The sequence below is a fragment of the Bos taurus genome, chromosome 22 (assembly GCF_002263795.3).
Source record: "Bos taurus isolate L1 Dominette 01449 registration number 42190680 breed Hereford chromosome 22, ARS-UCD2.0, whole genome shotgun sequence".
NCBI classification, from domain to species: domain Eukaryota; kingdom Metazoa; phylum Chordata; class Mammalia; order Artiodactyla; family Bovidae; genus Bos; species Bos taurus.
The window spans coordinates 14,824,017-14,840,323 of record NC_037349.1 but is presented as its reverse complement, the minus strand read 5'-3'; the positions used below and the strand labels follow the sequence as shown (position 1 = coordinate 14,840,323).

General features: G+C 57.8%; 2 protein-coding genes across 6 annotated transcripts in view; both read left to right on the top strand.

Moving 5' to 3' along the window:
• Positions 1–4,409, top strand: part of CCDC13 (coiled-coil domain containing 13) — a 36,289-nt gene extending 31,880 nt beyond the window's left edge. For 2 of the 3 annotated variants that reach the window (XM_005222521.5, XM_005222520.5), the window contains exon 16: positions 508–4,409. In XM_005222521.5, the coding sequence (XP_005222578.1) occupies positions 508–667 (160 nt within the window). In that variant the 3' untranslated portion in view covers positions 668–4,409. The remainder of the gene's footprint in view (positions 1–507) is intronic. The other variant, NM_001192144.1, reaches the window with a different exon arrangement.
• A 1,465-nt stretch (positions 4,410–5,874) lies between these two features.
• On the top strand, positions 5,875–15,575 carry HHATL (hedgehog acyltransferase like). 3 transcript variants are annotated; one of them, XM_024982703.2, is made up of 12 exons: positions 5,875–5,941; positions 7,699–7,817; positions 8,237–8,304; positions 8,841–8,954; positions 9,211–9,405; positions 9,754–9,963; positions 10,202–10,373; positions 10,889–11,033; positions 11,155–11,190; positions 14,418–14,619; positions 15,016–15,157; positions 15,346–15,575. In XM_024982703.2, the coding sequence occupies exons 2-12, from the start codon at positions 7,712–7,714 to the stop codon at positions 15,468–15,470; spliced, it is 1,515 nt and encodes a 504-aa protein (XP_024838471.1). In that variant the 5' UTR covers positions 5,875–5,941; positions 7,699–7,711; the 3' UTR covers positions 15,471–15,575. The 3 variants fall into 3 exon arrangements, with proteins under 3 accessions (XP_024838471.1, NP_001071397.1, XP_024838472.1); NM_001077929.1 differs by having other exon boundaries at positions 5,878–5,979; XM_024982704.2 differs by having other exon boundaries at positions 5,893–7,403.
• The last annotated feature ends 732 nt before the right edge of the window (positions 15,576–16,307 follow it).

Genomic DNA, 16,307 nt, shown 5'->3' with positions numbered 1-16,307 from the left:
GCAGAGGGATCACATCGCTCCCCTCGTGACTTCTATTTGCCCAGAAGGCTGGTCCCGCAGGGTCCTGGGTTCTAAGCCTGCCATTCAGTGGCCGGCCATCAGGGGGCAGAGAGACCCAACCATGACTAAAGATCTCATGGTCCCAAGAAAAGCTTTATCATGTGTGGGTTACTGAACCCACTTTGCTCATTCACTTAAACTTTTTAAGGTCAAATGCAGTGGTGGGAAAGGAAGAAAGGGGAACCTCTATAAATTAGTACTCATGCCTTGAGGCAGTCAACATTTTGGAGAACTACCAGACACTAGGCCCAGCAGCTGTGAGTGGGCCCAGAGAGGAATCCCAGATGGTATTATTCCCCGAGGGTCCCTGAGAGGAGGGGACTGGTCAGAGAGTACCCTGAGTGTGAAGAGCAGCTATGCCGGCAGCCCCAGGGCCCTTCGCAAACATGCACACGTGCTCACACGTGCCAGCTCAGTCATGCTGAGCCCTCTCTCTGTGTGGTCCAGGCTGGCCATCCAGGTGGAGGAGAATGAAATGCTGAAGGCTGCCCTAGGCAACGCCCTGCAGGGAAAGGAGGAGGACTTCCGAATGTACCATGAGACCCTGGACCAGGTGAAAGGGGTTTTCCTGCAGGCCCTGCGGCAGCAGAAAGCAGACAAGCACTAGGAGGGCAGCCCTGTCAGCCTGGCTGGACAGGGCAGCCTTAGGCCTTGAGAGGACGAGGCTCCATCTGAGGACTCCATCTGCTCCTGGAAGCCAACCTGAAACAGCCAGCTGGGCCCTTGCTCCCAGAAGAGGCGCTTCAAAGGTGACCAGAGCCAATATCCCATGGCAGGAGGGCAATATCCCCGGGCATGCTTAGCCACAGCAGGGAAGGAGACCGACACCCTGTCAGCATCAGCAAGAGCTCTGGGATGAGACGCCAGCTGTGGACGAACAGATGCAGTCCCTTGGGCAGGTGCTCACTGCCCCGTCCCCTGCAGGGGACCCTGCAGGCCCACAGGGCTCCACACGTGCAGGAGCATGCAGAGGGCTCTGGGCTGGGAGCAGCCCCCAGCCACCCAGCCACACTCCATCCCCCTCACTAGAGCATCCTCACAGCCCTAGGCCAATCCTACACCATGGCCCCATCTTGGGCATTCCTCCCTCTGCAGACTCGGGGGGCACTATGGTCCTAGCCATCTTGCCAACCCACACCTTAGGGCTCTTCCTTAGATTCAGACCCTTAGGTTTGTAATAATAATGATTATTTTCACGATCATTGCAGATCCCAGTGAGTGGGCATCTACTGTGTAAACCTGACCCCCATCAAGATCTCCAATAACCCAGGTGGTTGTCACCCTATTCTACAGATGGAGAAACTGAGGCTCATGGAAAGACACAGAACTAATATTTAACCCTGGCCTGTAGGCCTCCAAAAGCCGGGGCCTCCAGTTGAGCAGATTACCCAGGGTGGGCATGCTACTCACTACTGGGCAGCTCTGCCCCCCACCAGCTATTCCAAGAGGCACCTCTTTTTGCTGGTGGGCACTGGCGGCAGAGGGCAGAGGCAAGGCCAGCAAGAGGATTTTGAGGCAGTGGGTCCAGGCAAAGGAAGAGTGTACCTCCCTCCCCACGGCACAGGGCTGAGCTGGGAGGGCTGCTGCAGGAGAGCTCCAGGCCCCTCGGTGACAACCACAGGGTCACCCCCTCCACTACTGTCATGGGGAGGGGTGGCTCCATGGAGGGTAGCCACATCTCTGCTCACATGGGCCTACACAAAGACACAGACACACACAAATCCCGAGACTTGGGAGCATGAATCATATGTATACACATGTGCCAAAAGACGGTGCTGACTCCACGCTCACGGGTCCTGCCTGGCCCTTTCCCTTCAAGTAGCATCAGAGAAAAACTTCCTGCCCAGGAAACCTGAGGGGCCCTTCATCCTGATTGCCTTCACTACACTTGCTGAGGTCTCTAGACCTGTCACCCCATCCAGGGTCGGCTCCAAGTAGGGGGCCAGCATGGACTCCCTCCTCAGCCCCATCCCTGAAGAAGAGCTCCAACAGGCAGGGTCCAGGAAGCTGTGGATGACTTTCCCTGAGGAGGGGGTTTTCACAGTATGTATGCCGCCTATGTGAGTCACTGCACAAGTAACACAAGTGACTGGTCTTCTCTAGCAGGAAGGTACTGCTGCTGCTGCTGCTAAGTCGCTTCGGTCGTGTCTGACTCTGTGCGACCCCATAGACGGCAGCCCACCAGGCTCCCCCATCCCTGGGATTCTCCAGGCAAGAACACTGGAGTGGGTTGCCATTTTATCTACCTCTAAACACACACACATACACGGAGGGGCCAGCTTAGAGGTCTGCTCCACTCCCCCAGCAGAATCCCTCTTCAGGACTCACTGAATTAAAAGGTGCCAAGTGCTGGCACAGTGGATGGCACACAGTAAGCACTCAATAAATCTCAGCCCTCAGTATCTCCTCTATTAGTTCCACAAATACTTGTCGAGCAGCTCCACTGCCCCAGGTAAGGGGGCGCCGGGCAAGGTAGACTCGGCCCCTGAGATCCTAGAAGCCCCAGACCAGCTGGGGAGACAGATTCCCAGGCCACCATGTACCCAGCCAGCTGGCCATCAAGTAGTCACTGCATGCCAACAGCATGCCAGCCTGTCCAGGCCTGTTAAGGACCCAGAGGTGAGCCTGACTTGTTGCTGCTGCTTTTAGAGAGCTGCTGGTCTGGTCAAAGAGGTATGGGAAATGGAGGGCCCTGATGGGGCAGGAAGAGGTGGGGTGGGATTGGGGGAGACAGAGACAGAAAACTGCACCTCAGAGCCTCCCACCATCCCTCTGGCTTCCAGGCTCATTGGCCAGGTCTGAGTGGGGCGGGGGCCATCCTTCTACTCTCCCTGAGGTATGGATGGGAGAGGGTGGAAGGGGAAGGCCCAGGAGAAGAAAGTGTTGTCAAAAGGGACAAGGACGGGGCCCTGAAGGATCTAACCCAGGTGGGCCGGGTGGGGAGTGGGACAACCTAGTCTGTCCAGGTGAGTGCCCTTGGCCCCTCCTGAGCAGCAGTGCCTGTCCCTGAGGACCTCCCCCGCCCTCAGGCAGGTGGGTAGCCGGTGGGCTGGACTTTTCTCCCGATGGGAACACTGAAGTCCCTGCCCAGAGCCACACGGTGATGGGAATAGGAGACAGGTGCCCAGAGAGTGCAACAAACAAAGAGGCCAAGGATGGAGAGGCCTCACGTGAGGACTGTCCTTGGCCACACCGTGGGCTGTGGGCCTGGGTGCTCAGGTTCCAACACTGACAGGTGAGACCTGGCTGAGTCATGGGTGGGGCTTGGCCACTGTCCCTGTGGGGGCCTCTGGGGCACCAGAGCTGAGCTGAATAAGGTTGCATCTGGCTCAGGCTGATTCAAGCCCCAGACACATCCCACTGTCCCTGGCCCTCCGGAGGACTCCTCTGGGCCCCCATACCCCATACAAAGAAGCGTTTGCCCACCTGCTCCATCTTCACAGGCAGTGCCTGCACATACATCCTATCTCCTACAGTCCCTGAGCCTTACACACACACACACACTTTACCCAAATTTTTACTATGAGCAGCAACAAGAAACAAATAAAAAGGACTCTGACACTTGAGAGAGTTGGCCCCCTGCCCATCTTTCCCAGTGGCCCCTGCTGATCCTAGGCCAATCACTTCCTGCCCCTCGTTTTGTGGGTGCCAGGTGCCCACCCCTTGGCACCCCTCATGCAGGGAGGAGCTGGCCTCAGGCTGTCTAACCTGAGGTCCAAGAGGCCTCCCTAGCCCTCCACCCACCTGCCGTCCACCCCATCAAGCTGCCGACAGACTCCACCATGTGGGGCTCGCCTGGTGGACCTGCTGTGTGTGAGTGCTGCCTGTCCGGGCCTCTGGAGTGAGCAAGAGGTCTCCATCTCTCTTAACAGCTTCTCTCTATGAGCAGTCCAGTGAGCCAGCCCTGGCCATGGAGGGAGTTGTCGAATCCCCCCAGGAATCCAGTGAGGTCAGGCCTGGCAGGGTGCCCATTTACAGAGGAGCACCTGAGGCTCAGAGAAGTAGATCGCCAGCAAGGCGGAGCTCAGGCTCAAGTCGGGCAGGCTGCACCTGGCTTCTGAATGGTGAAGCCAGACCACCCCATCTGCTTCCCAGAGTCGTTCTCTTTGAGCCTCACAAGGGCACCAGCTGGATGGCTGGCCCAGGCTTGTCTCAGCCAGCACGGGTGTGGGTGTGCTGGCTTCCTGCTCCTGCAGGGCACCCAGCTCCAGAAGCTTATGCAGTTGACCCAACAGCTGATTCTAACCTCCTCGTACGTCAGTTTCCTTTTCTGTCAACTAGGAAAGATGGTAACCACCCCTTCCCTAGGGATTGTGGTGACATTAAAAAGAGTTAATCCTTGTACTGTCTTACAACCATGCCTGGCTACTGTGATTAACTCATTTCTCCTCTAACCATCACTGCCTCTGCCTCAGGACTCTGCTCAGGTGTCCCACGTCCTCCAGGAAGCCCGCCCTAGTCTGGCTTAGGCAGCCTTGCCTGATGCTGGCCTCCTCTAGCATTTGTGATCCATGACTGGAGCCACTACCCAGCCCCTTACAGGGCAGGAATCACCACTCATGCTTCTCCAAGCCAGGGACCAGGCATGCCAGGCTCCGTGTCACTCTGGGGAGTGCATGCTGGGAGGGAGCTTGTTGCCTTAAGGTATATGGAAAGGTAGGGGACTCTCCCGCCCAGGCCTTGCTCAGGCCCTGGAAGTGCCCCTGCTGGGGGTAGAGGGAGGAGAGCACCCCTTCCTCCTCTAGTCTCAGCTGAGCCTATGACTGGGGTTGGGGATCGGCATGGGCCCCAGGACCTATCCTTGACAGATTACCATCACACAGCTCCTTCTGCCCCCAGACTCTGCCCCCCTGGCACATGCACAAACAGACCCTCACAGACTGAGATCCTCGCCCCAAAGGATCCCAGAGTGGCTGGATCACTGGGTGGCACTGGCCTTAAGGAGGCTGTGAGGGGCCCTGGCACACTACCCAGCAGGGAACTCTGGGGTCTGGCATCCACCCACGTATCCATCCGACCCACTGAGCTCTGGAGCTGGGGTGGAGTGGCCCTCAGGATATCCCTCTGTATCACGTTGGCTGGTTTGAGGTCTTGGCTACCCCTTCCCAGAATGAGAGTCCTGTCTCCCCCAGAGGAGTCCCAGTTGGTTGGGAGCACTGCTGGGTGCCTACACTCGAGGACCCACTCAAGTGACCCTGCTAGCAGCCCTCCACCTGGCAGCTCCCTGTGGGACAGGGTCGGGGTATGGGGTTCACATCGCTCTTGTCAGTTCCAGTTCCACTCCCCCCCTGCACTGATGCCTGGCCAGGCAGGACTCTACATGCTAAAATGGACCAGCGCAGGGAGCTAGGTGTGGGTGCCCTGAGAATTCACACGTAAAGGTGTGTGCCGAAATTCATGGAGCTGATCATCAGAGTGTGTGCATGGTGTGAGTGTGGCAAGGCAGGGCAGAGCTCACAAGCCTGACGAGGTCAGCAGGGGCACCTGGAAGGCTTCCTGGAAGAGGGGAGTCCTGGCAAGCAGTGAGAGGGAGACACAGGCTCTATGGACCAGGGAAGGCAGGTTGAAGAGAGGTCCAGGTGTCCCGGCGAGAGCCGATGCCAGTGGCCACCCCTTCTGCGCTCCCCCCCACTATCCTCCCTGCAGCTCCCTGTGGCCAGCAGCTCTGCAGCACTCGGCTCTGCTCCACTTTGCTCAGCTCCGCTCCAGGAAGGCCACCTCCTCCCTGCCCTCCTCCTTCCCCCCTCCTCCCGCTGTCACCACTCACCGATCACAGCCTCGAGGGGGTGGGGACCCCAGGGCTGGACACACCCCACCGTGGCCCCAGAGCCCAGCTGATCGGACGGTCGCACGGTCGGACGCAGGACCCCGGAGCCCTGAGGTGGGCAGTGTGCCAGGGTCCCTCACAGCTGCCTCAAGGTCAGTGCCAGCTAGGGATGCAGCCACCACAGGGTTCTTGAGACCCAAGGAACCCACCCCAGGTTCCTCATCCCAAACCTCAGGCTCCAAAGCCAGCTTTACTCCAGGTGTACCTGAGGCGGGCAGGTCAGTGGGCAGGGGGTACTCCTTTGTCCACAGGCGGGCCCAGGTCCGGGGGTCTATCCGGAGAGGTCCCAAGCTGGGGGCCAGCACTGGCCGTGCTCACACAGGCCTCACTGGGGACACCCGGCACCGGCCATGGGGAGCTAAAATTGGAAAGTGGCGAGTGGGAGGCAGCTGACAAAGCTATTTCGCAGGCTCTTCACCGTGCTCCGGTTTCAAGCTTCTGCTCCATTAACCCGATCCTCAGGGCCTCCCTGCCCCCGACCCGGCCCATGAGAAGGTGCCTCAGCCCTCAGGCCGGCAGTGGAGAAGTCAGGTCGGGCAGCCCCCCGGTAGTGGCAGGGGCAGCGGACTGGCTTCTTCAATGAGAGACTCCAGGGGCCTCACTGAGAACACTCAATCCTGTCCCTAGTCCACTGTGTGACCTTGACAGGTCCCTGCCCTTCTCTGGTCCATAACGCCTCCATCACTGCAACAGGGAGAATGCTGACTTTAGCGGCCCAGAGGAGCTGGTTTCAGAAACAGTGAGGGAGGTTTGGGGGAGGATCTGGGGCAGGACAGGGCTCTGCCAGCCACCTCTTGCTCAGCCCAGACCGAAAGGATGCCTAGACACGTTCCTCCCTTTAATTTGGGCCCATGGGGCCCCTGGGAAGGCCCTAGTTTAGGTTGGAGCAGAATACAGAGGGCACAGGTTCTAACTGAGGTCCCAGAGATGACCCAGGACTCCTGGGGATGAGCTAGGCCCTGGCAGGAGGGAGTGGCCAGGCTCACCCTGAGCCCAACACTGGTCAGCACCTTGGGCAGTGGCCAGCAAACTCCCTGGTGTCTGCCTGGCCCAGCCTAGCCCCACACCCACTACTCCAGGGCACCTCTTCAAATAGCACTCCTCCAGCCAGCTTCCAGGGCCTGAATACAGAGCACTGAGAGAGTGGGCCGGTGTGGCCATGGACACAGGCAGGAACCAGGGACGTGGCAGGCTGGGGCTCAGGGGCTGGGTGGGGTAATGGCGGTCGGTGAGAAGCTAGAGGCTGAATGAGAGGGATGGGGGCTTGGTGCTAGGGCAGGACCTGCGAAGGCCCTGGGAAGTAAAGGCAGCTCAGGAGCAGGTGGGGATCACAGAAGGGTGCCCTGAGGGGGTGGGGTTTTGTCAGAAACTGTGGGAGATTTACTGAGGGGGAGTGGGGATCCTGAGGGCCAGAAATACAACTGAGGTGATGCAGAGGGAATTTCTCCACGTGAAAGTCATCTGAGACCTTGGAGGAGCAGTTTGAGCAGAGGGTGGGGACCGGTCCAGCTGAAAGGTATGGCGGAGTGAATGAAGGTGAAGAAGGCAGGCTGAGGGTGAAGAGAATGCTTTCATGAGCCTTCAGTGGGAAGGGCGGGAGCTAGAGTGGCAGCTAGGATGGGGCACCAGATGGTAGGGGGCCTGGGAGGAGTGGGAGATAGGTGGGGGGGAAGGATGGTATGAGGTCCCCAAGGGGCAGGAAAGGCAGTTTCTCTTCAGAGTGGGGTCCCTACTACCTCAGTGAGGGACCAAGAACTGCGCTAGGCAGGGCTGGGGGGCTTCGGGGACCTCACTCGATCTTTCTCCCTCAGCTCCATCCAGGCTATGGGCATCAAGACAGCGTTGCCTGCGGCAGAGCTGGGCCTGTACTCCCTGGTGCTGAGTGGGGCCCTAGCGTATGCTGGCCGGGGGCTCTTTGAGGCTTCACAAGGTAACAGCTGAGCCCAGGGGCAGAGGGGTGGGACCCTTCTTCCCCGGGGTTCTCAGCAAGTTTCTCTGCCCAGCAAGGTCAGAAACTTAAGAGGCCCCAGACTCAAGGGTAGTCCCTAGGCCCTGAGCAGGGAAGGGGTGGGGGGGGTGTTGAGCCAAATGCAATCACAGGGAGATTCAAATGCAGAAGAATCAACAGAGACCTGGACAGAGCCAGAGCCAGAGCGACAGAAACAGAGAGGCTCAGACATTCAGGAATACAGAGACCAGGCCCCAGACACACAGCGAGACCTAGAGAGAATCAAAGGCAGAGAGAGACCCAGACCCTCTCGCCTCTTCCCAGGGTGGCATCAGCCTTGCAATAGAAGCAGGTATGGGTGTGAAGGGGTCCCTCCCCATGAGGCCACATTCTGTTCTCAGATGGGGCCCACAGGAAGGCCTTCCGGGAGTCTGTGCGACCCGGCTGGGAGTACATTGGTCGGAAGATGGTAGGTTCCCCACACCTCGGGGTACCTGACCGGGGTCCCTGATCCCTGGCACAACTTTCCTGTCCCAAACCTTCTTTGACTGTCCCCTGTTCCCAATGGTCCCAGATAACAAGAGGGCTCTCAGTGGGGAGGGTCCCTGGCTTGAATTTTAGCAGCCTCAAATCCTCCAGTGGCCCCTCCTCTGTCCTCCTGGGGTCACGTCAAGTCTGCCCAGACCCTGCTCATTTAAGAAACAACTTGAGGCATGCTTCAGCAGGGCCTCCAGCACCATCCTCCCCAGAACACTGCAATAATGGCAGAATGTCAGGCAAGGTGCTGGGCAGAGGGGAAGCTCCGAGGAGCAGAGCAGCCCATATGGGGCCCCTCATTCTTCTCAACCTATCTTCCTGGTACTTGCCACAAGAGGGGAAGGCAGGGACCTTTTGCCACTGCTCTCCACTAATGTATAAGAAGACTCTTGGGGCGGGGAAGGTGCTGGGACCCTGACCAGCCCACTCTACCCCCACCCCACCTTAACCTGCCGGGACCTGCCCCAGGATGTGGCTGACTTCGAATGGGTTATGTGGTTCACCTCCTTCCGCAATGTCATCATCTTCGCTCTCTCCGGACACGTGCTATTTGCTAAACTCTGCACAATGGTTGCCCCCCAGGTGAGCTGGATCTGAGCCACCCCAGCCTCCCCCTCCTTTTCCCCTAGTAAGGGTTGTGGGAAGGCCATCCTGGGGTCCCACTTCCATTTACTTGAAAAGGTAACTGAAGCCTTCTCCAATGGCAACCCACTCCTTCTTGCCTGGAGAATTCCACGGACAGAGGAGCCTGGCGGGCTATACAGTCCATGGGGTGGCAAAGAGTCAGACACAACTGAAGCAACTAACACTTTCACTTTCACACTTTCCCTGTCCACAGCTCCGCTCCTGGATGTACGCTGTGTATGGGGCCCTGGCCGTGGTGGGCACCATGGGCCCTTGGTACCTGCTGCTGCTCCTTGGCCACTGTGTGGGCCTCTATGTTGTCTCACTCTTTGGCCAGCCCTGGCTCTGTCTTGGCGTCGGTCTGGCCAGCCTTGCCTCTTTCAAGCTGGACCCCCTCATTTCCTGGCAGGTGTGTGCTGGGGCAGGGCAGGAGTGGAGGGTGCAGGGACAGGACCCCGAACATCTTACTCCATCCAAACCCTTGGCCTCCAGAGTCTCCCCAAGCATTTCCTTCACTTTCCCAGCTGTCGTCAACCCTTTGATTACAGAGCATGCCTGGCCCATGAGGCAGTCACCTCCACCTCAGCAAAAATGTCCAGCTCTACCCCAGCACTTAACTAGCACTGGGCGGCCAGTGCTGACTGACGCCAGCAGAGGGAGAGGGCAGGACCAGGCTGGGCCCCTGCTGGAAGCGGGATGGGCTTCCCAGAGGCAAGGGGCACCCTGGTGAGCCGGTGGCCTGTTCTCTCCCATCCAGAGCGGGTTTGTAACAGGGACTTTTGATCTTCAAGAGGTGCTGTTTCACGGGGGCTGCGGTTTCACGGTGCTGCGTTGCACCAGTTTTGCGCTGGAGAGCTGCGCCCACCCTGACCGCCGCTACTCCCTAGCCGACCTGCTCAAGTACAATTTCTACCTGCCCTTCTTCTTCTTCGGACCCATCATGACCTTTGATCGCTTCCACGCTCAGGTGAGGAGACAGACACACTGTGGGCTCCCAAGACAGGACTGGGCCCCTTCCCCCCACCATGACTGGCAGTGAACCCCTCGCAGGAGCCAGAGGGGCTGGTCTCCACACTCGGGGCAGCCTGGATGAAGCGGCGTCTCCCCTCACCTTCAGGTCCCCACACAGTGACTCACCATTCAGACAGGGCTCCTCCCGCAGGCAGGGCCGGCCTCCCCGCTCAGACACTTGGGCGTCCCCTCAGGTGAGCCAGGTGGAGCCGGTGCGGCCAGAGGGCGAGCTGTGGCGTATCCGGGCCCAAGCAGGACTCAGCGTGGTAGCCATCTTGGCCGTGGACGTCTTCTTCCACTTCTTCTACATCCTCACCATCCCCAGTGACCTCAAGTTCGTCAACCGTCTCCCGGACAGCGCCCTCGGTGGGTGCGCGCCGGGCCCAGCACAGGGACGGGGGCTGGGCAGCCACCTCAGAACTGACCTCTGTGCCCCCACAGCGGCGGAGTCACAGCCATGGCAGCGTCTATGGAAGGGTGGGGGAGCGGGGCTTTGCTCTTTGAAATGCGTGGGACTTGGAGGTAGGCTTGCCCTGTGAGGCCCTGAGGGGTATCCTACAGAGGGCGCCCCACTCCACTTGGGGCTTAGGGATGATTTCCACAGCCCGACAGCATCTCCCCAGGGCCAGCCCCGCCCTCGGAAGTGGGGCGGGACCTCCGCGGAGGCGGGCGGGGCCTCCGTGGGGGCGGGACCTCCGTGGGGGCGGGACCTCTATGGGGGCGGTCCGGGCGCAAGGACCGCCCCAGGAGCTGGTAATTTTCCGTAGGGAAGGGCTGGGCTCAGTTACCACGCTGGATTTGGGAAGGCCCGGGGCAGGGTAGGGGGCGGGAGGAGATGCCAGTGTGACGGCCCCCAGGCAGTAACGACCCTCTGTCCGCAGCTGGCCTAGCCTACTCAAACCTGGTGTACGACTGGGTGAAGGCAGCTGTCCTCTTCGGAGTCGTCAACACCGTTGCGCGCCTCGACCATCTGGACCCGCCCCAGCCTCCCAAGTGCATCACAGCGCTCTATGTCTTCGCAGAGACGTGAGTGCGAGGTCCAGGGACACGCCCCCAGTATCCCCACCTTCCCTTAGCCTCTTCCCCCATGCTCCAGAGCTGGGCGCCTGGCCGATTTAAACCCGTCTGCTCTCCTCTCCTCCCACAGACACTTTGACCGTGGCATCAATGACTGGCTTTGCAAGTGAGTTGGGGTGGGGTGGCGGGATGTCACAGCCATCCCCCAAGTATCTGAGCAGGGCAGTGTCCGGATGGGTCCACGATTTCAAAGGTCACCCCCTGGGCCAGAGGAAGCAAGGCGGGAGTGAGGAGGTCATGGTAGAGGTTTAAGTGAAAGATGAGGATTTGGACGTGGGTAGGGGCCCTGGAGGAGAAGGAACTGGCAACCCACTCCAGTGTTCTTGCCTGGAGAATCCCAGGGACGGGGAGCCTGGTGGGCTGCCGTCTATGGGGGTCGCACAGAGTCGGACACGACTGAAGTGACTTAGCAGCAGCAGCAGCAGCAGGGGCCCTGGAGGTGAGAGAATGGTGGAGGGGAGACACACAGCAGGCAGCCAGGACAGGGCCTGGCCCTGGATTGAGGCCATCAGGAAGGAGCGGGCGAAAACTCCCAGGAAGTCATGTGCTAAGAAGGACTCTAGTTGAAGGGAGAAGGCGGAGCTGGCAGAAGGGCCTAAAAGGAGTGTCAGAGGAGCAGAAGAAAAGTCAGGATCATGGGACACCCTGGAAGCTAAGGGAAGCCCATCCTGGCATGGTGGGGGCAAGCAGGTTGGATGCTGCTGAAGCTAGAGACTGAGCATGAGTGTTGGTTGCCTGCAGGTTTTCAGCGTTTCCCCGGAGACACAGGGGCAGGGGAGGAGAGGGAAAGTTGGGGGGTGGGCACTGAGGAACTGCAGGGAAGTCCCGATGTGGACAACCCCTGGAAGAAGTGTGGCACTGAAGGGGGACACACAGGAATGCTGAAGGGAGAAGTAGGTGTTTTATAGACAAGAAATGATGAGGCATACTTGGGTGCTGAGGGGAATTATTCAGTAGAGGGAAAGAAGTTGACAGTGTAGGATAGAGGGGTGATTGATGGAGGGTGGTCCCTGAGAAGGGAAGAGGCAATGGAACCAGTGCCAGGCAGAGGTCTGGCTTCAGGACAGGGAGGAGGAAGAAAAGCCAGTGTGGATGCCGAAGAATGGTGGGCGAGTGTGGCAAGGTGGGGGATTCTTCCTGAAGCCTTTGGTTTTCTCTGTGAAATAAAAGGCAAGGTCATCAGCTGAGAGCTGTTTGGGGATGGAGGGAGGCAGCATCTATGTGCCTCCCTTGCTTAGATCACCACACACCCACTCATACCTGCAGGAGAGATGAAGGTGGAGTAGCCACTGCAGAGCCTGGGAGAAGAAGCTGACGAGAGAAGCTTTGACATTGATGGCGCAGATAGTGTGGGAGGCGGTGGATTTATGGATTCTAATATGCCAAGGTGTGGCATTCTTCCCATTAGGGTTTAGTTTCTAGGGTGCAGGTGAGGAGGAAGTGGGTGATTTGGGCTTTCCCAGATGGGTGAGAAGGAAGAAGTGAGGGAGAAGGGTGTTTTAGGTTGTGATGATGACTTATTGAATATAAGCCTGTTAAGAAGGGTGGTAAAAATAGAAGGGCATCAGGAGATGAGGACTGTAGGGGGAATCAATGAGATTGAAGAAGTGGAGCTAGGGAGTCAGATCAGGTGGGGCTGGGTGAAGGATGGGAATCAGGAAGAAGTAAAAGAAGTGGTGAAAAAGTTGGGGTGTGGCCATGGGAGTGGGTGACTGGAGTGGAGTGGAGAAGAAGTCACTGGAAATGAGGAGGTCAAGTAACAGAGACACTGGCTATGCAACAGGTCTTCAACCAAATTTATTTAACAAATATTTATTGAGTATCTATCTACTGTGTGCCAGGCACTCACTGTTCTAGTTTCTGGGGATACAGTAGTGAACATGGCAAAGACCCTGCACTCATGGAACTTAGAGTCTAGTGGGGAGAAACAGACCATAAACAGGTAAAAAAAGAGAGAGAGAGAGAGATAATTTTAGAGAGTGGTAAGTGTTATGAAGAAAGTAAAAGAACGTAATGGGATAGAATCTTCTTTAGTTGGGGTTCAGGCATGCCTCTGTGAGATGAACTGAGACTTGAATGATAGGCAATTTGGAAGACAGATTTCCAGGCAGAGAGAAAAATAGGTACAAAGGCTTCAAGACAGGAACCAGCTGTGTGTCTCTGAGTGTCAGAAAGACTGGTAAGGGAAAGCACAGTGAATGAGGCAGAGAATGGTGGGTGATGAGGTCAGGGAGGGAGGCAGAAACCAGACAACGTGGGATCTTCTAGCCGTAGGAAGGTGGTTGAGTTTTAATGAGGAACTATGAGGGAGGGTATAATTGTGGAAGTGAGGTAATCTGGGTTACACTCTTAAAAGATGCCTTGACAGGGAAGCCTAGAATGCTGAAGTTCATGGGGTCACAGAGTCGGACGTGACTGAGCAACTATAACAACAAAAGCTGCTGTGTGGACGATGGACAGTAGAGGGCAGAGGCAGAAGCAGGGAGGCAACTTGCTGCTGCTAAGTTGCTTCAGTCGTGTCTGACTCAGTGCAACCCCATAGACGGCAGCCCACCAGGCTCCCCCGTCCCTGGGATTCTCCAGGCAAGAACACTGGAGTGGGTTGCCATTTCCTTCTCCAATGCATGAAAGTGAAAAGTGAAAGTGAAGTCACTCAGTCGTGTCCAACTCGTAGCGACCCCACGGACTGCAGCCTACCAGGCTCCTCCGTCCGTGGGATTTCCAGGCAAGAGTACTGGAGTGAGGTGCCATCACCTTCTCCGGGGAGACAACTTAGGTCCTTGCAATAATCTGTGTAAAAGGAGATGACCTCCTGGACTCGAGTGGTGTTACTGGAGGCATGAGCAGTGCTCAGGACTGAGAGGAGGCTGTGCAATTTGCTCACTTGGATGTGAGCGGAGAGGGGAATTGAGAATCCAAGATGGGACCAAGAGTTCTGGCAGCAACCGAATGGATGGTGGCTGAGATGGGAATGAAGCAGGTTTGGGCAGGGATGAGGGAGTCAGTCATTCATATGAGGTGTCTGGTAACAGTTGGATTTATGAGTCAGGAGATACATTTGAGGCTCATCAGAATAGAGACGGCATTCAGAGCCTTGGCTGTGGATGAGGTCACTTGAAGAAGGAAGGTTGCTGGAGAGGACGGGAAGTTCAAGGCTGAGCCCTCCATATTTTGAAGTTGGATAGAAGCGGAGCAGCCACCTGAGGCTCAGGATATTGAATATGCCCCGGATGATAGTGTTGAGGAAGCTGCCCCCCTTTGTGTATCCTTTGCCCACCTACCACCTGCCTTTTCCCACACTCCCACCGGCCCCTTTTTCCACTTTTCCTGCAGGTATGTGTATAACTACATTGGTGGGGAGCACTCTGCGGTGATCCCAGAGCTGGGGGCCACCATAGCCACATTTGCCATCACCACTCTGTGGCTTGGGCCTTGTGATGTTGTCTACCTGTGGTCATGCCTTAACTGCTTTGGCCTCAATTTTGAGCTCTGGGTACAGAAGCTGGCAGAGTTGGAGCCCCTATCTCAAATTGAGGTGAGCAGAGAAGGTCTGGGGCTGGGGTTGGCTGGGGCCCTGGAGTGGGTGGCACTGCTGACCTCTGGAGTCTTCCAGCCACACTTGACTCTCAGTCCAGAACTTTCTCACCACCACCCTCCTGGTCATCAGGGCTATGACTCCTCCTGTGGGTGTCTGGCCCTCCCTTACCTTCTGCAGGGTGGGGCCCCTGGCCCTCACTGTGTTGATCAGGCTGCGTCCTCTCTCCAGGGTGCAGTTTCCCATGTTTAACAGAGGGAGAGCTGACGTGCGAGTCTCAGAGACACGGGCATATCCTAGGATCCTGTGGCCATGTGGGCAAGGCCTCTGACTCATTGTATCCTCTTTTCCCCTGGGCCTGTTGCCTCATTGCCAATGTTTTCCTGGACCAAGCAGACCTCTCTGTCAGAGCAGATGTCCCGCAGGGTCCGAGCTGTCTTTGGGGCCATGAACTTTTGGGCCATCATCATGTACAACCTTGTAAGCCTGAACAGCCCTGAGTTCACAGATCTGGTCGCCCAGCGCCTGCTGCTCTCAGGTGAGGGACAGTGGATACAGAATGTGCCCTGCATCCACTTCGAGAATCGTGATCTCCTGAAATGTCCCCACCCCACCGTAATTCCTCAAGGACCCAACAGGGAGGGGACCATCAAGTGGGAAGAGAAGAGTCATGGTGGGGGGGAGGGAGGCTCTGTTCCTAGGACCCATAACCTGTTCCCCACCCAGGGTTCCCCCAGACCACGCTGGCCATCCTGTTTGTCACCTACTGTGGTGTCCAACTGGTGAAGGAGCGAGAGCGAACCCTGGCTCTGGAGGAGGAACAGAAGCAGGACAAAGAGAAGCTGGAGTAGGGGCGGAGGGGAAGAGGGGTGGGTTCTGCTCAGCTCTTCCTGGGCCCTGGCCCAGGCCAGGCCAGATGGGGCCTGACTGATAGAATAAAAGACTTTTCTACCGTGGTTCAGCCATTCCCTTCCCCTTCCTCCCGTGGTCTCCCGGCTCCCTGTCCACGCCAGATGAGGAGCTAGAGGTCCAGGGAGGGGGCTCAAACTCTCGGCGCACACAGAGCATGTAGGAGACACACATGGACGGCCAAGGCCACCGACCTTGGCAGCCCAGCAGCTGAACACAAGAAGCCCCAGGCCTTCAAACCACCTGGTCACTGCTGCTTGGAGCATCTCATCCCAGACTCTGAGCTGCTTGCTCGGAAGGCACTTTATTCTTCTCACAGGAGGAGACTTACTCAGGCTGCAAGGTGCACTCGATAGAGTTGCTCCCCACCTGACAGGCGAGGAGGCTGAGCCCTGTGGGGCATTTACCGGCACACGGCCAGGCTGGGGCTGGACCAGGGTGCAGCCTGACACCCCATGAGCTTCTGCCTCGTGGACCAAGAACACTGGGGGATATGAGACACTGGAGAAGCCGAAAGTTTCTTATCCCTGCCCGAAGCCCCAGCACTGGGCACCGATTTCCCTTTCCCAGCTGAAGCAGTCCCTGGGGCACCATGATGGGATGGGATCCAGGTGGGCTCTGCCTCTGCCAAACTCCTCTGCTAGGGACTCCTCCCTGGAGTCCCCACCCAGAAGGCCAGGCCTCTGTGGTCTGCAGCATAGGGGACAGGGCACATTCAGGCCCTCTGGGCAGGTCACAGCTTGGTCAGGCGCAACACGTTGAGCCGCACAGGTAGGAAG

Excerpts from the sequence above, each read along its gene's own strand:
- HHATL (XM_024982703.2), top strand. The coding sequence starts at position 7,712 with ATGGGCATCAAGACAGCGTTGCCTGCGGCAGAGCTGGGCCTGTACTCC. Across the intron at positions 11,034-11,154 it reads CTCTATGTCTTCGCAGAGAC|ACACTTTGACCGTGGCATCA; the intron begins GTGAGTGCGAGG and ends CTCCTCCCACAG. Across the intron at positions 15,158-15,345 it reads CCAGCGCCTGCTGCTCTCAG|GGTTCCCCCAGACCACGCTG; the intron begins GTGAGGGACAGT and ends TTCCCCACCCAG.